The sequence below is a fragment of the Podospora pseudocomata genome, assembly GCF_035222375.1.
Source record: "Podospora pseudocomata strain CBS 415.72m chromosome 1 map unlocalized CBS415.72m_1, whole genome shotgun sequence".
Taxonomy (NCBI): Eukaryota; Fungi; Ascomycota; class Sordariomycetes; order Sordariales; family Podosporaceae; genus Podospora; species Podospora pseudocomata.
The window spans coordinates 1493974-1515338 of record NW_026946363.1 but is presented as its reverse complement, the minus strand read 5'-3'; the positions used below and the strand labels follow the sequence as shown (position 1 = coordinate 1515338).

The following is a 21365-nucleotide window of genomic DNA, read 5'->3' as shown; positions in this document are numbered from 1 at the left end:
GGTTGCCCCACTTCTTCCGTGCGGCTCTGTAACACAGGGCTGAGTAGTCCCAGCTGAAAATGCCCAGCAACGCATAGGCCACAGCGCTTAGACCTCCCCTGTAGCAGAGCAGAGTCGGGTCAAGTTCCACCTTTACACTACGCTACACCACATCCGCAACTTGTCAAGCTTGCTGAAAGTCGGAGCATTCGACAACCTTCGATTATTCACTGCTTTTCGAATTTTTTTGCTAGCATCTTCAGGTGCCTCTCTCCCAAGCTTGCAAACCACGTAAGGGTATTTGCTGTAACTTGGTGAGCAGGGACGCCATGAGCTCCCCACCAGTTGCCATCTACCATCATCTTCCCGCTGTCCCTTCCCGGGCCTAAGCCGGTTGCGCACGTCGAATCGAAGGCTCCGTCCCAAAGATTCGACCCGAAAGAGAGATGGATTACAGCACTTCATCATCGGCCCTGTGGGCTGGCCAACCTCCGTCTCCTGAGAAGTCGAGCCAAATCCTCATCCGCGATTACCCCCACCGAGCCATTGCGATAGCCTCCAATACGCACGCCCTCATCCTACGACATAGCACAGCAGCAAACGACGGTGCCGATGGGTTCGGTCTAATTTCTGCTCGCACACGCACAAACACCTTCGACAGCCTCTCGACCAAATGTATGGTCGAATTCTCACCAAAGTCGCATAATTTGCTGGACGACTATCGACCTCTCACACCGAGACCAATATACGGAACTTTGGGGTTGATATCTATCGGGCGCGATGTATTCCTGTGTGTTATTACACAGGCATCGAGAGTCGCGACAATACGGCCCGGGGAAACTGTGGAGAGGATAGAGGCGGTTCAGTTCTTTTGCTTAAACTCGGCTGAATACGACGACATTGTTGCTCTCGATCCCTACAATGATGCTGATTCCGATGCAGCGTCTGTGTATGGTCAGGGCTTGGGAAGAAATCAAATCGTGGAGCACCCTTGCCAGGAGTTGCAAAAACTACTCAGCAATGGTACATTCTACTACAGCACCGATTTTGATGTCACAAATCGGATGCAAGACAGGTTTGTTTCACATTTGGCTGTGTGCACCTCCAAGACAATACTAACAGTATCACAGACCGGCAGATGCTGAAGCATTCAACATTGACAATTTTGACGAGTCGTTTTTGTGGAATTCGTTCATGATCCGCCCACTTGTCGAGTTCCGTTCCCGTTTGCAAGAGCAGGCAAGAGAGGACCTCGATGCCTCGAGGATCCTAACTTCGGCTATTAGAGGTTTCTGCAGAAGCTGGGCCATCCCACAAAGCTCTGCCCCCCTGAGAGCCGGAAAGACAGGGTTACCCTCGTATTTGACCGTCACCTCCCGTCTTTCTTGTAAGAGGGCCGGGACACGCTTCAACGCGCGTGGTATCGACGACGACGGCAACGTGGCCAATTTTGTCGAGACCGAGACGACATACTGGAGCCCACGAGGTGTTGTTTTCTCATACGTTCAGGTCCGCGGTTCTGTGCCCGTGTTTTGGGAACAGGCTGCTGTGCTCCTTCCAAACCAACAAAAGATTACCATCACTCGGTCCGCCGATGGAACTCAACCCGCTTTTGACAAGCATTTTGCTGATCTGGAGAAGGCGTATGGGGCCGTTCATGTTATCAATCTTCTGGCAACCAACAAGCCGGGCGAATTCGAACTCACAAACTTATATCGAGTTGGCATTCATAACTGTCCTCTCAGCCGACCTGAAGGTGTGCAGTCGAGGGATCATGCGTTGCTGAGGGACACAGAGTATGATTTCCATGCTGAGACAAAGGGCCCCCAAGGTTATATGGCGGCTAACGAGATTCGTCGGTACATCGAAGGCTCAGCCGATGGGTTTGCCTATTACCTTGCCCAGGAATCAGACGAATCCGGGGACAACAATGGCTCAAAAAAGGCCGAAAAGTCACGCCGTTATGTTGTGGTGCTGCAGCAAGAGGGTGTCTTCCGCACGAACTGTCTAGATTGCCTGGACAGGACCAACCTCATTCAAACTATCGTTTCCCAGATGGCGGTTGAATCTTTCCTTGGTCATAGAGGGGAATATGCAACATCAGACTTTTGGTCTAGGCATTCTAATCTCTGGGCAGACAACGGCGATTCTCTTTCGAAAATCTATGCGGGGACCGGAGCCCTCAAGTCGTCTTTTACTCGTCACGGCAAGATGTCTCTTGCGGGTGCCATCGCTGATGTTCGGAAGTCAGCAACCAGACTGTACCACAACAATTTCACTGATAAGGCGCGGCAAACCACGATCGATACACTTCTTGGTAGACTTGTCGGACAGGCGCCAGTTGTTTTATACGATCCCATTAGTGATTACGTGGCCAGCGAACTGCAGCGCCGGAGTGGCGAATTTTCTACAAACGAGACGATAAACATCTTGGTTGGGACCTTCAACCTGAACGGACGCACGGACGGTATCGATGAGGACTTGTCAGTGTGGCTTTGTCCCCCTGAGGCTCGGTCCAAACAGCCAGAAATCATTGCCATTGGCTTCCAGGAGATCGTTGAGCTCAACCCGCAGCAGATCATGAACAGCGACCCAACGAGAAAACAAATGTGGGAGCAGGCTATTAAGAGAACCCTGGATCACAACTACAGCCGAGAAGAGGACGAAAAGTATGTGTTACTGCGGAGTGGACAGCTTGTGGGGGCTGCGCTGTTCATCTTTGTGAAAGCCTCCGTGCTCCATCAAATCAAGAACGTTGAAGGAAGCGTCAAGAAGACAGGAATGTCGGGCATGGCAGGCAACAAGGGAGCTGTTGCTATTCGGCTGGATTTCGCCAATACTCCAATCTGCTTCGTCACGGCTCACCTCGCAGCTGGATTTGCCAACTACGATGAGCGGAATAGAGACTATGCTACCATTGACCAAGGTCTCCGGTTCCAGAGAAACAGGGGGATTGCGGATCACGGTCAGTTTGGCGACCCAACCTCTTCAAAGGGTAACATTGCTAACAATGAAACGTAGAATCTGTCATATGGTTTGGTGACTTCAACTACCGTATTGGCCTAGGCCTTGAATCGGCAAAGGAGTTGGTCAGGCAAAGGGATTTAGAGAGGTTGTTCGAAAACGATCAGCTAAATCTGCAAATGGTGGCCGGACTCGCTTTCCAGTACTACTCCGAGGCACGAATCATGTTTATGCCAACGTACAAGTATGATGTTGGTACTGATGACTTTGACAGCTCGTAAGTTCCGACTGACACAGGCGATAGTTGTGAGGCCAGTTACTGATAACTCGAATAGGGAGAAAGCACGCATACCAGCATGGACAGACCGCATTTTGCGCAAGGGGACAAATCTCCGGCAGCTGGCCTACAACTCGGCTCCCCTGCGCTTCTCTGATCACCGGCCCGTGTATGCCATCTTCGAATGCAAGGTCGATATCGTCAATGAAAGGTTGCGAGAAAAGATCAGTCGCCAGATCTACGAGCGACGGAGAGCCGAAGTAGGCGGAGAAACAGCAAACCTTGCCACAGAGGAGTCGGATGAAGAAGACTTGATCGGGTATGAGGCTATCGAACCCGGGCTTCCGCCATCAAGTTCAGACCGCCAGAAATGGTGGCTTGAAAATGGAAAGATGGCACGCTCAAACATCAGCCCACCCAAACCCGAAAGCCCAGCATATATCACGATTCTTAACCCGAAGCGTCCTACTAACCCGTATGCGCCAACGGATGAGCCGGATTGGGTTAATGTCCCAAGATCTGAATCTCGTTTATCATCCTTCTCAAGCATGTCAACTTCGCCATTTGAGCATGTTAATGTCTCTGCTCTTCTCTCGTCTTCGGCATCAAGTACGACACCAAGAAAGCTGCCCCCTCCTTTCGATCCATCCACTCTGCCCGCCAAAATTGGAAGGAAGCCGATCAATGAGGATTCGAGGCCTACCCAATCAGATGCGGCCCCTCCTCCACCTCCGCCTCGCAGGCAAACTGGTTTGAGTACTGGATCAACCGTCAATAACCCAACCGCCGCACTGCACCAAAAGCGTGTACCAATGGGGAATGGATTGCCGGTTCTGCCTCTTACTTCGAAGCCGACGGAGCCGCAGCAACAACAGCAGCCCACGCAGCAGTCTGCTCAACAAACTATTAAACACAAGCCAGCACCTCCTGTAGCGAAGAAACCAGCTCATCTTGTGGCCTCATCGTCTCCCCCGAACGCAGATGACCATTCCAGCTCGATGTCGGATTTGAAGGCTTTGCAGGATAGCTTAGAGACTCCTCTGCCAGGCTTTCCTCCTCGCCGGTCAACCTCGACGGTTTCCGGGTCTTTCTCGAACGGTCCACCCTCTAGCAACGTGAGTTTGAGAGATGAGTTCCCACCGCCACCACAACTGCCCCGACGAGCAAACACTGGTGCCAGCATCGCCTCTTCAGGACGCTCAACACCCGCTGGAGGCATACCGCTCCCGGGTTTGGCAGGCCAGCCAGGTGGGGCTGAGCGGAGACCGCAGCTACCTATTCGCAAACCGCTTGGTACGGCAGCGCAACCACAGACTGTGAAGCAGACCCCCCCTCCGCCACCGGCGCCTAGGAAGTCGGCGATGACATCGACGGTCGACCTGTTAGGGGATGATACCGGTGTTGAAGTTGGCGGCTGGGAGGCTTTGAAGCCTTCAACTTGAACGAGCCCCTTGGCGTAATGGACTTGGTAGAAAGGGCCAAATGAATTTGAGTTTCATAGGCGTTCTGGAAAAGGTGGTTTGATGTCAAGGGTGGGAAGTGATATCATACGGGCTTTTGAAGTTGATACAGGTATACAGGAATTACAGAATACAGAGAGGATGGGGTTGTCATAATTTTGCTTCTACTGTTTTCATGCCGTTGGAGAGTTCTTCTGGAGGTGCCATTCTAATAATTATGGCAGCTCGGGAGCAATGTTTGTTGTAGCGCAGTTGAGGGAAGTTGGAGTATTTTATGGTTGTGGTAACCTTCGGTGTGGCTGAATGAAGGCGTAACTGAAACATGGTCGTCTGAGTGTGCTCAAAGAACACGAGCAGATGGCGTAACGCTTATCTCTCAACAACTGCTGACTCCGATGGTGTGAATCACCAACGGTCTGGCCAGCAGGGAACATAAATATCTTGAAGTAGTTTACAAAAGGATAGACTAGTAGACCGAAAAGTTTGTTTGGGGAAGGTCTCATTTTTGGGATTTAAGGCCAAGAGATTTGTGAAGATGGAGGGGGCATGTGGCTGCTTTCAACGCTCTTGGCGCGTCCCAAATCTGACATGGTTGTGATTGACTTGCAACATGTGGTTTTCTTGAACCAGATTTTTATTCCCCAGGAATCCGATAGAAAGATGCTTACGGATAGGTAGCCTGGCATCTCTTACCGTGAAGACATCATCAAGTAGAAGGTGGCATCTTCCCACTGGTTTTGTTGTGATATATCCTAAGGGCTTTGAACAGCTGTAAAGTGATGGGTTGGTCCAGAACATTGGGCAGTACGTCATTGTACATCCAATGTTGTGCATCTGCCGCAGCACTCTTCTCTTTTCGCGTTTGGGATTTCTCTATCTGTGACAGCCGGGTTTTCTCCGACTCCCCGACCGTAGTTACCTTCTCCTTTTCAGCGCCACCCGCATCTGAGACTTTTTTGGGGGTCAGGTTTGGGAAATATTGTTACGGTTTGGATAAATTAATTGAACTGGGCGCATCCTGCAGCGAGGGTTCACGCGACTGACCCGGTTTGACGGCAACACCTCACCCACCAACTCCAAGGGGAAATCGCACATCCCGACGCTAGTCCCGTGCTGGTGTAGCCCTGAGAAAGGCTAGGCTCGTCAATTATCGATCTTGTTTAGCGTTGGGGCTGGGGCGCTGTATCGACTTTATTGGTCCATCGTGACTTTTTCCAGGGCTCAACCAGGTCACCACCCCTCTGCCGAGGACCGGTGCGCTGGGAAGGGAACACCTTTCCAGTGGTGTGGTGCAGGGCAGCGGGGCTTGCAGTGGTTGCATGCGGTGGGTTTTTTTGGTGCCGTGATCCGCCGCCGTACTTCTCAACACGGTCCCTTTTCCGCCTGCTTCCCAATGCTTTTTCTCCGATTTCATCTTTTGCAATTGACTTTGGAAGGCTTGGGGCTATCTTTTTCGGCGCCGGGAGAAAACGCTGGTCGGCCTTTTCTGAACTTCCACACGGAAGTACGCAAATCAGCATCCCCGAAAGATTATGGCGAGGAGCAAGTCTGTTGCTGTTTTTTGACACATCGCCACACGACGTCCAGCTGTGATCGTTAGACCGCCTCACATCACTGAGCCTCCTTGATAAGCGGAAACTGGAAGATATCCAAGCCGGAATTGGACAGGAAATGGCCTTGGACTAGTGTCACTGCTGGGCGAGTCGAAAGCAGGAACGGGTTCGGGCCTTCTGTCTGCCGGTCACGAGTCTTCGTCGTGATATTGAAGAGAACGTCAGTCAGGGCAGACAACACTGCCCACACGCACGTGGATCACCAAGACCGAACTTGATCGAAGTTGCCAGCCCATTGCGCTTTCCCATTTTTTTTTTTTTTGGTGCTTGGCTCCATATCAGGCGATTCAAGCTGAGTGCTGTGGAGCTTTTTAAACTTTTGGGCGTTGCTTCTACGATTTGGCCAGTCTAGCCAAGGGCCATACCAAGGTACCTCCAGCACGGTTGTCTACCGGTTGCTCCGTCCGTTCACCAAACAACCATCGCCATCTTCAGCCCAGTGTCTACGGGCGAATACGCTCCTCCCAAGTCCGCGGCGCGTTTATGCTTTGGAGGTGCTCTGGCTTTCCTGCCGCATCCCGGCCATCTTTGCGCTTCTCCTCGTCGGCATAAGGACCACACAGCATCTCGACACTGCGGGTCACTTCAATCGTTGACTCGGTTTTCTCCCGTATACCCGAACACCGCCATCTGAAAGTAGCCGTCCTTTTTACCTATCCTATCCTCCCTGGATACATCGCTCCTTAGACCACACGCTTCTCGTATCCAAACACGATCGCTCCGGAAAGTGGCCGACTATGGATCGCTCTGGGGAATTCTCCTTCAGGGGGTCAACGACACCTCACCGTCCAACACCACCATTAGCCCTGTCCGAATTCATACGAGCTACGCCATATTCGGATGACTACAGCTACGTATACGATGCGCCCGCGTCTAACCCAGACATAGTGAAGGTTGGATTTACAAGTCAAGAACAAAAGTCGCTGGGTAGCCAGGTGTTTCAAGTTCAGGCAGACCAACAAGATGGCGCCTGTGAGAGCCCCGTCGACTCAACCACACGGACAGCCCCGACAGCAAGAACGGCTCCGGCGCAGACCCAGGAGCAACGCAATACGCCTCCCACACCACAGGAGACCAGTAATCCCGACTGGCTTTCCACAAGGCAACAACTCCTGCCAAGCCGAAATCAAGGAAAGAAAGCAGACTGGATCCGAGGGTGGAGCGAGGGTGTTGGCATGGCTGAGACGTACTGCCAGTGCTCAGAGATTATGGAGGTGGATGGGGGTGAAAAGGGTAGAAAGAAAGAGGCTGCTGAAAGGAACAAAAGCAAAGCACAGGGCTTTGGTCCGACGCCTAACGGCGATGCGAGACAGGAGGCGGAAGATGTATGTTGGAATTGTAGCAGGCCGCCATCGCCGCCACCAGAAGAGGATGGCAGTCGGGCTGGCAGCGAAAACAGCAAAATGCGGCCAGGATTGGGCTTCGGCAAGAAGGTTACGGACCTCTTGCGACGCGTCAAGCCGAATAGGATGAGCAGTGCGCATAAAAGGGACGCGGAAATCCGGGAGCTGACAAGACCAAAAAGCCAGCCAAAGTGGCTCTCCAACCAAAGGCTGGTCTCGACACCCACACCTAGGCCTGCGCAGAAATCACTTAGCATGGATATATTTCCCGGACGCCGCCCTACCGCCCAAGCCGCGGTCATCACGCCACCATCTGATTCCAGTCTCACAGACTCGTCCGCCGCTCCACGGCCCACCCCAGGAAGGATGTCATCCCGCTTGGCACGGGCAGCGGCGCTGCTACAACGCTCAAAGCCCAATGAATAGGGACCATGGATGCGGAATCTGTACAACTCATCGAAAGAAAAATGTCGGCGGTTTTGCGACTAGGTGTTGAGACTTCTCGACAAAGCTGGGAGATTTGTTCTTGGTGGGTGCCATGGGCAAGAAGTGTACGATGACGTGGGGCCTCGTCGTTCCTTGGTGAGAACTTCCTGCGGGGAGAATCAGCCTTGGGACCCTGGGAGGGATGAGAGAGGCCGCATGAAGAAAAAACGACCAAGACGAGGTCCATCACCACCGACCCCGTTATTACAACCTCATAATTCTATACGTGGTGGCTACGGGACATTTCCGGCCGCGCACACATCATCTTCTACATACCCTTACCCTCCCTATAGTAGAGAAGGGAGGGAAGATAATAATACTAATCATTACCCCGGCAACATTGATCCCGCTCGTCGCTTGAGAAGAACAACCACTGACAGAAGCCGTCATGGGCTGAGGGGGAAACATCGCGGGGTTGGCGATCATTATCCGGGCTCAGCGGAGAAGAGGCAGCAGCAATTTCAGTATCCGGAGCCGGTGTTGGATTGGGAGAGGATTATTCGCGGTCCAGCGGCGGATAGGCAGCAGTCGAGCCGGCAACATCTACCAAACATTCGGGTTCGTCATGACTGTGGTCGGTGCGAGTTTTGTGATGATGGGGAGGTGGAACTGGGTCATCATCGGCCGAGATCTCCATCTGTGTTGTCGGCGGAGGGTGAGGAGGATGTGAGGATTGAGCTGCCCCCGGTGGAAACGGATTTTGACTGGATTGATTGGGAGGAGGATATTGCTGCTTGGCCTTTGCCGGAGTGGTGAGATGTTTCTGTTTTTTTCTTACAAGAGACAATAGCGGAGACTTGTGTGCGGTGGTTGGTTTGTTGTATATATATATATGCCCGCTCAGCTCATCGAGGAGGTGGCTGAGGACTGGAAGTTGGGATAAGCATTGTTCGCATTTGGTTTCAGCATTACACAAAGCGAAAGAGAAGAGCTTTGTTTTTCGTTTTTGGTTTGGCTTTTGAGGGGTGGGAGCGTATATAGGGGAGATGGGGGTTCTTAGTTGTTTGTTTTCTGGTTTGGAATATATATCTGGAAGCGGAATAAGGAGAGGAGGGAGGAGGGGGGGTTTACGGATGGCTAAGCCAGGAGTTCGAAAAAGCGAAGGGGGTAATAATGAAATTGGGGCTCTGTGAGAAAGCAGATTTAATAATATTACATAATACCTACCTGAACAAACGAGATCCTGAGTGGTTGGTGATTTGAGTTTGTGAGGCTTATGTGGTGGAGGTTCAGATAAACTGTATTTGGAATCGACATTCACAGAGTGTCAGTGGCTTTTGGTTTTTTCCTCCTTTTTTTTCAGACTGCATTTGGAGGGGCAGTTACAGTGCAAAGGGGAGTTCACAGTTAGGACTGGCATAGTAGTGATGTGTACATGTGGTGATCATGGTTGATAAATAATCCACATAGAAACATGCGCCTTCTTAAGCCCATAAAATATCTAGGCACCAACTTGCCTGTAATGACAAAGGGACGTGATCGGTGGAGGAGATACATCAAAGCTCGTAGAATGGGACATGTGACACTAAAAGAGATATTTGGCTTAAATGGGTTTCATTGCCTCGCCAGATAGAATGGCGAGCGACTTCGATGGGTGGCTTGGCCTTTCCTCCTCCCCTCGTCAGAAAACTGGAGATTTGAACCGACACAACTCCGAACCAAGGGAAGCAAGCAAAGTTGTAAAAAGGAGACTCAAAACAAAAACAGAGGTAATAAAACGAGAAAGCACCATGCCCTGCATTTTCAGTTTCCCCCTAACATCAACCAACTCCCTTGCGCAGTCTCGCCCTTGCATGAACCGCTAGTGCTATTGCTACCGCATAGCACTGCACCCGCCCAACCGGCACGGCCAGACGATGTAGTCCAGTCTCCGGCAACTAAAGGTCTGATATTGACCCACATCGCCTCCAATTACAGCTTATCAAGCAACCAAAACGAGGTGTGGGGTCCCGAGAGACCCTTCTCGGAATGTTTCGACGATCCCGTCATGGACGAGCCGCTTAGTTCTCAGGTGCGGGCTCAGCAGCCTTCTCCTCAGCGGGCTTCTCCTCGGTCTTCTCCTCTTTGGAAACCTCGGTAGCCTCAGGCTCGCCGTTATCGGACGAGGTCCAGAGGGTAAGGTTATCCCTGAGAAGCTGCATGATAAGGGTGCTGTCGCGGTAAGACTCCTCAGAGAGGGAATCAAGCTCGGCAATAGCATCATCAAAAGCCTGCTTGGCGAGGTGGCAAGCACGGTCGGGGGAGTTGAGGATCTCGTAGTAGAAAACGGAGAAGTTGAGAGCCAGACCCAGGCGGATGGGGTGGGTGGGGGTCAACTCGGTCTGAGCGACATCGGTGGCGCTCTACAAAAACACGAAAAAAACGGCACATTAGCAACTATCGAGTAGCATTTGCAAAACCAAAAACAACTAATCGTACCTTGTAGGCCTCGTGCGCAGCAGTGGCAGCACCCTTGCGCTTCTCACCGGAGGCAAACTCGGCAAGATAACGGTGGTAGTCACCCTTCCTATAAATCAAGTCAGTCAGTCATCCAAGTCCAAAAAAAAGGTGACGTTCATGCCAGCGCAGAATACAACGTACATCTTGTGGTAGAATACCTTAGACTCGCCAGAGGCAGCGTTGGGGATAAGAGCCTCATCGAGGACATCAAGAACGTCCTGGCAGACCTTCTCGAGCTCGCTCTCAATCTTGGAACGGTACTCGCGAATGGTAGGGACATGCTTGTCAGAGCCCTTGGACTCCTCCTTCTGCTCGATCGAGGAGATGATGCGCCAGCTGGCGCGGCGGGTGCCAACGACGTTCTTGTAGGCGACGGAGAGGAGGTTGCGCTCATCAACGGTAAGCTCACCACCGAGCTTGGCGACCTCTTTCATGTAGCCAACCATCTCATCGTAACGCTCGGCCTGCTCGCAGAGGCGGGCGAGGAAGGTCTTGCTACAATTTTTACACTCGGTTAGTTCTCGCTGCAGGCAACGGCGGGGTTGAAGCTGTGGCGGCCACAGCTCCAGCACTGAAGCAGACGAACCTTTCACGCTACATATTGAGAACTGAAAGTTAGCAAAGATTCTAGTAGATAGGAGAGGGCATGACAGAGGCCCAGGAGAGGCCCTATCACGACATTGCTCGAGGCCGGGCGTTCGGGAGGGGAAATGGGCGGGCTTCAGACGGTGGGCGTCGTGGGTCAAGGGTCCAACGTACCTCGGTCGCCATTTTAGTTATATGTGTGATGTTGAGTGCGCAAGTCTCTCGAGTAGTGGAGGATTCCGAAAGGAGAAGGTAAGAGCAGGAGGGTCGCGTGGAAAAGTCGCTGGTAGATGGAGATTTGTTTTGGTGTTTTTGCGAAGTGGTGAGGTCGGAAGCAGGTTCAAGTGCTGGAGCCAAAGGGACTTTCGGGGGAGGTCAAATCGGTCTCCCCCTCTCTTGGGGCTAACGAAGCGCAGCCTGGGGGGCCCTGTTTTTTTTCGGGGGCAGCGGTCGAATGAAACCGCCTGCAGAGTGTTTACACGTGACCTATGATACCACCTTATTTCCCACGGAATTGGGAGTCCCACCCTAACAGAGACAAGCACAAGCAACCCTCGCCCAAGGCCCACTATCTGGATCACGTCTCGTCGTTTGTTGGCGGCTGCCACTGCCAGTGCTTTCACCTTGAAGACAGACCTTCTCAACCATCTTTGATCCGCCAGCTTCGGCACTTGGACGTCGGAATATAAATCGAAACATCCGAGGTCTTGAATTCTCCCTATAAAGCTTGAGATGGCAGCCGTCACCTGGTCTTTAGGTAGGTTGGTCCTGAAATCGCCATTCATCTCAATGGAGTCATCGTTCCCCACCTTATGGCCGCCTGAATTCCTTTTTCTCTGGATCAGACAATCACAGCTCCCAGGGAATGTCTTGGATCTACACTAATACAGGCGGCCCCGGTAACTGGACAGCTCCGGCAGCCTCCCGCCGTCCATGCATCACCATCGTCAACCCGATGGCCCTACATCTTGTCCCTATCATCGAAGGTTGAGACGCAGGCAGAGATGGCATGTTGGTGAGGGGCAAGCCGCAGGACGTCACGCAACCAAAGGGACCTACATACGCGCAAAACTCCTTGACTCAGAGCCCCTCCATCCGATGGCAGCAAGCGTTTTATTTTCTTATCACTGCCCACCGCCCGCGCGCGTCCTCGTGGTACCCAGTCCCCGTGCCGAAAACCAGAGTTTGGTTCAGCCGTCCATTCCTCTTTGAGCCGCCGGCAGTCACGAGGCAAAGCCTTCCTCTGCCTTCTTTGGTTCAAGCGCTGGTCGGCAACGTGGGAGGTGAGGGGTTCAAAGAAGGTGTGGTCACACAGAACGAGATGCTGCCTCCCCTCACCATCACAGGCAGCTTCCACTATTCATCATGAGGCTCCCATTCTCCTAAAAGCTCATTTCGGTGGTTGGTCAAATCAAAGTTATCAAGAGCATCCCATGTGTGGGGCTCAACGAACAACTCACCCACGAGCCCAACCCACAGGGTAAATCATGGAAGCGGCTAGAAGAACCACATCACACACTGCAAGGCTTCCCCCCGTGCCCCCTTCTTAGCCCACTCATAGCACGCGGCCAGTGCATCATCCAATCCCTCCAATTTCACCCAATCCAGTGAGCAAGAGATGCTTCGATGCGGGATGAGATGTATGCACACAGCCTTGGACGACCACCACGACGGACCTAAGCCACAACAGAACAAGGCAGTCGCGGTTCCAAGTTTATTAAATGCTCATGCTGATGTTTATATTTTGCCTGTTTGGCGTTTTGTCGAGGCAACAACAGCGCACTTTCAACCGTGATAAGTGACAGCGGCATCCGCCTATGAGCTTGTTCGTCAGCCTGGCCAATCACTGGTGAGAGGGTTTAGGTCCGGTTACAGTGGTGATGACCAGTCACGCGACTGGTTAGTAGAGGGAAAACCACCAAGATGTTCGCGGAAATCTGTGAATCAAATGAGGATGGTCATCACATATCCACTGAAGCTACTTGATCAGCTCTTCCTGCGAACTCTTGGCGAGAAAGAGGAAGTCTGATTAACCTAAGGCATCAACCTCATGATGTGTCGGTCTCAATGTCGAATCTCTTGGCCAGGGGAGTTGCAACATCTTCGTTTTGCTCGGTAGATGGTGAATGCTGATAGGCACCGCGAGGAAAGCGAAACCACACCGCACAAGATAATTATAACTCTTCCAAAGATAGCCAATAGGCCTCAAAAGATATATTATACGCTTTAAAAATAGCTAAGAGCAGCACCAAGATTTATGTCCGGGGTGTGATAAATGAATTAAAAATGTCAACTGTGCCCCTGAATGTGTCACGAACAAGAAACCGTCATCGGGTTTGATGACTACATGAGTCGCAAAGATAGATAGAGATCTGTGTAGCGAGCGTATGAAGCAAGAAACATTATTATATGTTGATATCATAACTAGCAGAAGTACGCTTGATGAGCCTCCCGAAGCCATTCGTGTTTTCCTTGATCATAACTCCGAACCATACCAATATGCTTCTAGCCAAACCGACAAAACGCCAAACAAGTCAAACGCAGGCTGCCTCCAGTTCGCTCCCAGTGTTTTGAATTCTTCTCACAGATCCCGCATCTCATCATCACTCTCCGTAAGGTTATACCTCCCTCTCCCCCAATCGATAGGATCACCACCAGGGACACATAACCCAAGCCTCCAAAAGTAATCCCTATGCGCAAACAACAACTGCCATAACTTAAACCTCGTCGGCCACCCCGTCTCCGTCTCCCACATCTCACCCTCCTCATTCCCGCCCAACCCGTTCACCATCTCCCTAAACCACCCCTTATCACTCTCTTCCCCCTCCTCGTCATCCCCATCCTCCCCATTCAAACAATCTTTATCCCTATCCCCCTCGCACAACCTCAGATCCTTCGGCCCAGGCGGCAAATCCCCCTTCGTGATAAAGATCTCCCCAGCATGACTCCTAAACCCCCACTCACTCAACGGCAACAACGGAACCGGATCCCCCTTATGCGTCACCCTCCTATACGCCTTATCCTCCCCACCCCCCCCAACATCCCCCTTCAACCCAAAAACCTCATCAACAAACTCCACCAACCCCTTATTCCCCACCATCGGCTCCCCAAACGTCGCCACCCTAACCCCTTCCCACCCCCTCCCAGCCCTCATCTCCAATCCAGCCAACATCGCCACCGCACCCCCAAGACTATGTCCCACCAATTCCACCCCATACCCAGGGTACCTCTTCCGCGCCTTTTCCACCGCAGGCACGACAATCTCCCTCGCCGCCTTCCAACTAGCCATAAACCCCATATGAACCGTACAATTATTACACCTCGGCCCTTTCCCCTTCTCGTCCCCCCCATCCCCATCCGGGTCAGCAGGATAAGGCACATACTCTTGCGGAACAGTACTCAAGTCAACAATCGTATTAGCCAGCGAATACGTCCCCCGAAATGCAACCACAATCTTGCCCTCTTTTCTGTCCTGCTGCACCCCAGGATGGTCAAAAGCCACAAACCCACAGCTATCCTCCATGCTCAAAAACCCCGTGTTCCAGCTCCTGATCAGCTCCAGCCTCCCGCTTATGTCGACATCACCGCACCGGCTTGAACAGCTGAACGGCGGGGAGAGACCCCCTGTACCTGGGGTGCCGACGCAGTACGAGATGTCTACCAGGCGGGATAGCCGTTCGAGGGAAGAGAATAATTGGGGGGATATGCCGTTTTTGTTAGAGGCTGTGGGTGATGATATCGGGTTTGCTTGGGCGGCGGTTGTGGTGTAGAGAAGGCCGAGGAGTGGCGATATTAATGGCTTCATTGTTGCTGATGATGATCGTGAGGGCTGGCTAATGTTGAATCAGGCTGTAAAAGGGATGCGGAGGTTAAGTAAAAGTGAAGGGGAAAATTACCCAGTGAGTTTTAAGGAACAAGAGAGACCCGGGGAGTAAAAGACCATAAGGCAGTTAGGAGGATGGCTGTTGGCCTTGACTACATCCGACCTCGTGACCAGATCACTTGCCAATTGAAATGCACGGCGCCAGGGACTGCGGCAGGGACGGATTCAGCCTGATGAAACCAAACGGACCGTCAAAAGACAATTCATAGCTGACTGTTTGATTTCAACAAAAATATATCGACTGAATATCGTCTCGTACAGCCATCGCCGTGTGTGAGGTATGACGCAATGGTTCTCAAAGGTTCATGTTTCAGAGAGGAGGTTGGTGATAATTTTGGGCACCTCGCTGTGCCGCCAGGGCACTTTATGGGGGAACAGGGGTTAGTGCCACAGTAGTGGTAACACCCCGCATTATTCACCAATTAAGCATGTTCGAACCTGCAGAGTGCACCAATATGCAGAATGAACGAACGAACCTTCTTTGTTCTTTGCTTCCCGCCTTACTAATACTAATACTCTATTACCTAACCTCGATGTATGCTCAATAGTGTGCCATCGAAATCACTGTCAGTGCTACTGATTATCCTTCCCTGAATCCCGCATCCATCCTGCCCAACTAGACCAAGTAGCTGGACCAAACTACACCCATTAGGAAGCCAGGGTTTCAAACGTCCACACAGCGTCAGTGACGACCCCTGATATCCTCCCTCATGCCTTCTTTCACTTGATTCCCCCTTCCTGGGATCCCCTTACTGGGCTCCCACGTGTCATCGACGTGTCTCTACCACGGTGTGGGCTGAAGGCTGTAGTACTTTGCCTCATACTTTCGAAATGAGATGCAATCGAGTCCAGGACCATACGCACCCTTCGCATCATCCTCGAGGCAGCTCAAGGTTCCATTTACCCATATCGACCCGGAAGCCTCCATAGAAGTTGTTCTGTATAACCGGTTAGCGCTTAATGGAGCAGCCATTTTCATAATCAGCCTACAAGACATCTGGGCAGGCCCTTTCAATCACCTCCAGGCCTTGTGTTGCGTTGTTCCACATGAAGGTTACCCGCCAGTCATCACATGGATAGCGAGGGGTGAAATCGAAAGGAGCGACATTGACCGAACTTTCATTGAAGGCGCAGGATGTCGCAATTTTGGTGGGGTCGTCGAAAAAGTCAAAGCTAATGAGTTGGGAGTGATTGTTGCCGGGGGCGGGGGTGAAGATCATGAAGTTGGTGATGTTGAACCCCCAAGGCATGACGCATTCTTTATCGGATTCCATCAGCGTTTTAATCACAGCTGGAGGGATGGTGTAGTCTGTCATTGCCGAGAATGCAGGGAGGGCCGCAGCGAGTGGGAGGAGGCCCGCCACTAGGGCGGTAGGGAAGGCGGGCAGGATCATGTTCTAGAAGAAGTAGTCGAAAAGGTTCGGCTGTAAAAGAGTGTTTGGTATAGATGCTGACAGAAATTAAGTCTAATAAAAAGTGGCAGCAACCGGGCTGCTCTGAAAAAAGAAAAGGTTGCTGATGATCCGGTCAAGGGAAGAAGTTTTGAGAAGAACTGAAGACTTGAGGAATTGGAATCCTGTATTGGCAGGTCCATCAGTGTCCCGAGTATTTAAGAAAGAGCCTCCCTCAACGGGCACGGCCGATGAATACCAGCCGTACCTGCAGATCGATTTCTCGGAAAGCCTGGATATGCCGCTTGCCACCTGCCAATCCTTCAAATCTGATCTACAACTGGATGCCAACACTGTGGATGCTGGAGCACCAGACATGCAGATCCTGTACCTACTGCAACCAGCCGAGTGAGATGAAAATATCAGTTGAAACCATGGAATGCCTCCATTCTCCGCCCTCTCGCCTCACACACACGACTGCGGGAAAACCGGCGGATTCTTGAGGAGCGGATTCCCAGCGTCACTCTACCTGCTGAGCCAACCATCTTCCTTGCCGAGTGCCTATTCTGGAATTTTCAGCAGGTACAGGCTATGGTTGGTTCACAATGTTCCACCTCCGCGATGTTTCGTTTCAAGCCGAGTCCGCTCTTTTCTCCCGGTGTCGGTAAAGTGTTTGATTATGCCGGTACATGTAAGTGAACTGCCATGATATCATCATGCTACCTGTTTGGTCCCCCCGGCCATCCCTATATCTTGTAAGTTCGTATGTTCTGTTGTTTACTGAACTCAAGAAGAGAAAAGATCGGACCGTTGAATCCACACCGAATGTACTTGGCCTCTTTTCCCGACTTTTCTGTTCAACGTTACTCAACGCTGAGTTCTGCTGCCATTATGCCAACGGCTGTGGTCGGTTCAAGCATATAAGTCAGAGTAACAATCCTACTCGTGTTCCCAGCTGTGACACAGCAAATGGATGTGGTCAACGAAAGATCTTTGAAGCATTCTGTGTGACAAACCGCTGGTTCTCTGTGAGAGGAACTAGCAGCTCAAACCTAGCTCAGGAGAAACCTTTTGAGTAGAGGAACAGTACTAGTCACCGGTACACATGTATCTAGGTCTGTTTCACAAGCTACAAAATTGAACTCACAACCGCCTGCCCACCCTGATAGATCAGGTAGGAGCCGTCGGAGACCCAGCAAGAAGCACCAATTCATTGCAATGGTCCCCTATGACACTTTGACAAGCCAGTCGGTTGACGGTGAATGGTGATCCCAGGTTCGGGGAGAATAAAAGATACAGATGCCCGAGTACGATTGACCATGGGTGCCGAGGGCAGCGGTGCAAGTGACAGGCGTACAAGATTGATACTCCGTTGGTGATATATTGTCGTCCAAAGGCTTTGTGCTGTGACTGTGGTCCCATCCTGCTTCTCCGGTAGGACAGGTCTCGATAGCAGGCGCAGGTCGTGTTCGGTTCCTGGCAGGAATTCCCAGGAACTAGGTAGGGAGGCACTCCAGGGCCTTCAACAGGGGAACCGTTGGACAGAGGGATGACCCAGGGTCTGATTTCCCTCTACTCTGAAAAAAACGAATCTCGATGAACAACTCAAAGAACCAAGCACACAAAACCAAGGAAATCGCAAGCCCACCCCATATCCACCCGCAATATCGCAATAACCATAGTAGCCCTATCATGGTGGTCGTCAACATGGAAGTCGTCTCATAAACCAACGCCACATCCTCCCGCCAAGCCAGCCACAAGCCACCCCCACAATCATGCCCCTGCAACTGAAATCCAGAATTGCACCAAAACGTTAGCCCTGACCCACAAACCGCCAGCGCACCCGCACAAACATTCTCCACTTGGCTTCGCCTTCCCGTCCGCAACTCCACCTGTCAGCCATCGTCAGCAACCCGAACGAGCCAAAGCGAACGGACGAACCCTTCGGCGCCGGTGATAAAAACCGTATCTTTTGCGTTATCAGAACATGGCTCCTACCAAGAAGCAGGAGACTGAGAAGACGGGGTTGGCAAAGGGTGTTAACAAGGGCACTGTATGACCCCTCTCTTTCTAATTCAAGATTATGGTTTTTCCTTTCTATTATTCCAATCAGAAATGAAAAACTTATGTTGAAGAAAGAAGATCGACGCTAAATTTCATTTCCTCGAATTTGTATCCTGTGTCTGGTTGTGTGATCTCTATACCTCTCCGCCCTTCTCTTTCCCATGATGGCTTCTTTCCTGTAATACAAACCCACCACAACATCAACTAATTACCCCCAGAAAACAATCCCCATCATCTCCAAACCCCGCCCCTCCCGCCGCAAGGGCGCCCAGAGCAAGCGCACCAACTTTGTCCGCAGCATCGTCAAGGAAGTCGCCGGGTGTGTTTCCTCCCCCCTCCCCCCTTCCTCCACCAGCCAACCCAAATTCATAATCTCGAATTCCAAGGAACCCTGTCCTGGCCCCATAACGGCCCGTTGTGGATCTACTAGCTGCGATAACAACCCTCCATCCAAGATAACGACTGCTTTGGCTGCTGACCATGCTTGCTTCCAACAGCCTCGCCCCTTACGAGCGTCGTGTCATTGAACTACTCCGCAACGGCAAGGACAAGCGCGCAAGAAAGTACTCCAAGCGCAAGCTGGGCACTTACGGCAGGGCCAAGGCAAAGGTTGATGAGTTGCAGAGGGTTATTGCTGAGTCGAGGAGGGCTGGTCATTAAGACTGGTATTCTATCTTCGAGAATTAGGAGTTTGTGGCAACTTGGATTCAGCAGTGGCCTGACGGTTACTAATCTAGGCAACTAAAGGGACGCCCTTGTCTCCTTGACAATCAAAAGACATTGCTGGTATTTATCTGTACTTACCCTACTTTCAAAGACTGCATCCATTGAAAATGAGCTTCATTGTCTAGCTGGGAAAGCATATCTACCAAAGACCCAAAAGGCCGGGCATATCCCACAGTGAATCCTACCTCGATACAGCAAACGCCCTGAATAATGCAGACAAAACAACCACTTTCCTCCTCTCCCACATATTTTATCAAGCAACTCACTTCTTCCCAAACTTGAAAAACTTCCCCATCTTCTTCTTGAGCGCCTCAGGGTCAATCTCCCTCTTCGGCTTCTCTGACCCCGCCGCCTGAGCCGACGAAGACCCCGACGGTCCAGCCTCACTACCACCCCCGACAACCCCAACCTCTGGCACCTCAGGAATCACAATCTCCCTCGCCCTAGAAGCTACGCTCTCCTTCAAAAACCCGCCCTTCCTCGCCTCCCCAGAGGCACCATCCTCCCAAACAAGATTAAACATCTGTGGTCCCTTGAGCTTATACCCCGCAATCAACTTCTTGTTCCCATCTTCCACGTGTGTCCTCGGGCCGGGGATGGTAAGCTTGAAAGGCTGATCTGGGTGCGCCATCGTCGCCCGGATGGCTTGATATAACCAGCCTCCGGTCTCCTCAGGGGTAGCCACCCACGTGGCGGAGGTTTGGTCAGGGAATCGGACTTTGATTTCAACTCTGGTAACCTTGGCAAGTTTGGCAGCTTCTTCTACCTTGATTGCGGCGAGCTCGGCGTCGGATTTGAGGCGGGTGTTTTGGGCCTTTTGGAGGAGCTGTTGCTGGCGGAGCTGGGCATGGGCAATGGTTGGTTCGTAAGCTGAGTCGTCTTCTTGGATGTTGACTGCTGCTGGGGTGGTGGAGGTGGGGGCGACGAAGACGGAGGTGGGGAGGAAGCGGTCAACAGGTTCGGAGGGTGGTGATGTAGGCTGAGGCTGGGTTTCATCGACATCCATGAGATCCGCAGAAGGCTTCGTCTCTTCTTGCTCTGTGACTGCTGGGATGGTTGTCTCGGTTGGTGGAATGCTTGATTCTATGTTGCCTTCCACCTTTGGTTCCTCTACAACATCAGTAGTACTGCTCTCCACCTTGGGCTCCTGTTGGACCGGCGCTGGTTTTGGCTCCTTTTCCTTTGGCTGATCTGGCTCGACATCCTTCAAGAACTGGCCGATATCGGACATGGCCTCGAACAAGGTCTTTTCCGTGAGTTTGAAACTCAGCCGAATGACCATGCTGCCAGAGTTGATGCCACATTGTGACAAGGTCTTGTTGAGATCTTCCAAAGCAGAGTACTCTCTCCCCATGATGTTGACAATGGGGGCCTCGTGATAAAGCTGACCGCCGTTCTGGGTGTCTTTTTTTGGAGTGGCTCTGCCCGTAAGGTTGAGCCCACTCTCTGAGCTCTCAAACTGGCGCAATGTTTGCCATAATGTGAAGTCGTTGGGCAGCTTCTTTGTGAAACGTTTCCCATCGACATCGAGAGCTATCGACACAACGGATGCACTCTTTGACTTTTGAACGAGCTCCAGCTTCGCACCGGAAACCAGCCCTGATGTGCGGAAGGGAGATGTGAGATCGACAATCTTTTGTTTGTGCCTGTGATACATGTAAGCTGATGATGAGATGTATTGGAGATTAACACAAGGATCAACTCACTTGACATCATACTTGTCAGGGTTGACATTCAGCTTCTTGCAAGCTTCATTGAGGACATCAACCAGGTATGTTCCCGGGTTGACCTTGACCTTGGCTCGGCGAAGGTCTGTCGAGATGACCTCGACGTGAGCGGCTGACATTCTGTCAATGTAGCGGGGTATCGATAGGCAAGGCGCCTTGAGAGGTACAGTAGAGTATCAAGTGAATTGTCAAATAGTCAAAGAGCCCGAATACAACACAGCAAAGACCAAAGATATGATAGTCGACCTTGTTTGTCTTGTCTTCGATTCACCAGGCAGTGCTATAACACGTAACTTGGCTGTCTAGACACAGTTGTAATAATCAAGTGGGGTGGTTCCTGGAGCTTCCATCACCCACTGAACTGGAAGCTCTCCAGAGGGGCAATTACAGCGCGCACGGGGCACAGCTGGAGGGGGAGCTTGCGTTTC

The 21365-nt window shown here is 51.7% G+C and overlaps 8 protein-coding genes across 8 annotated transcripts; 4 read left to right on the top strand and 4 right to left on the bottom strand.

Annotated features, from left to right (window-relative positions):
- Positions 1-52: 52 nt before the first annotated feature.
- On the top strand, positions 53-5203 carry syj1 (Inositol-1,4,5-trisphosphate 5-phosphatase 1). The gene is made up of 4 exons (XM_062885098.1): positions 53-1054; positions 1110-2944; positions 3001-3220; positions 3279-5203. Exons 1-4 carry the CDS (start codon positions 426-428, stop codon positions 4660-4662), a joined length of 4068 nt encoding a protein of 1355 aa, XP_062748049.1. The 5' UTR covers positions 53-425; the 3' UTR covers positions 4663-5203.
- Positions 5204-7030: 1827 nt separating this feature from the next.
- QC762_107104 (uncharacterized protein) lies at positions 7031-8062 on the top strand (the record flags this gene model as incomplete). Its single annotated transcript, XM_062885117.1, has 1 exon — positions 7031-8062. The coding sequence occupies one exon, from the start codon at positions 7031-7033 to the stop codon at positions 8060-8062; it is 1032 nt and encodes a 343-aa protein (XP_062748048.1).
- Positions 8063-9702: 1640 nt separating this feature from the next.
- QC762_107100 (uncharacterized protein) lies at positions 9703-11810 on the bottom strand. Its single transcript, XM_062885116.1, has 3 exons — positions 10703-11810; positions 10541-10628; positions 9703-10464 (listed from the first exon to the last, which is right to left on the bottom strand). The coding sequence occupies exons 1-3, from the start codon at positions 11005-11007 to the stop codon at positions 10123-10125; spliced, it is 735 nt and encodes a 244-aa protein (XP_062748047.1). The 5' UTR covers positions 11008-11810; the 3' UTR covers positions 9703-10122.
- A 1917-nt stretch (positions 11811-13727) lies between these two features.
- Positions 13728-14951, bottom strand: QC762_107090 (uncharacterized protein; the record flags this gene model as incomplete). The annotated part of the gene is made up of 1 exon (XM_062885115.1): positions 13728-14951. One exon carries the CDS (start codon positions 14949-14951, stop codon positions 13728-13730), a length of 1224 nt encoding a protein of 407 aa, XP_062748046.1.
- Positions 14952-15810: 859 nt separating this feature from the next.
- QC762_107080 (uncharacterized protein) lies at positions 15811-17359 on the bottom strand (the record flags this gene model as incomplete). The annotated part of the gene is made up of 2 exons (XM_062885114.1): positions 16020-17359; positions 15811-15967 (listed from the first exon to the last, which is right to left on the bottom strand). The coding sequence occupies exons 1-2, from the start codon at positions 16421-16423 to the stop codon at positions 15811-15813; spliced, it is 561 nt and encodes a 186-aa protein (XP_062748045.1). The 5' UTR covers positions 16424-17359.
- QC762_107070 (uncharacterized protein) lies at positions 17137-17499 on the top strand (the record flags this gene model as incomplete). The annotated part of the gene is made up of 1 exon (XM_062885113.1): positions 17137-17499. One exon carries the CDS (start codon positions 17137-17139, stop codon positions 17497-17499), a length of 363 nt encoding a protein of 120 aa, XP_062748044.1.
- A 432-nt stretch (positions 17500-17931) lies between these two features.
- rpl36_1 (ribosomal protein L36) lies at positions 17932-21351 on the top strand. Its single transcript, XM_062885112.1, has 4 exons — positions 17932-18473; positions 18703-18803; positions 18982-20981; positions 21070-21351. The coding sequence occupies exons 1-3, from the start codon at positions 18408-18410 to the stop codon at positions 19142-19144; spliced, it is 330 nt and encodes a 109-aa protein (XP_062748042.1). The 5' UTR covers positions 17932-18407; the 3' UTR covers positions 19145-20981; positions 21070-21351.
- Positions 19270-21327, bottom strand: QC762_107050 (uncharacterized protein). The gene is made up of 2 exons (XM_062885111.1): positions 20917-21327; positions 19270-20856 (listed from the first exon to the last, which is right to left on the bottom strand). Exons 1-2 carry the CDS (start codon positions 21054-21056, stop codon positions 19473-19475), a joined length of 1524 nt encoding a protein of 507 aa, XP_062748043.1. The 5' UTR covers positions 21057-21327; the 3' UTR covers positions 19270-19472.
- Positions 21352-21365: the final 14 nt, after the last annotated feature.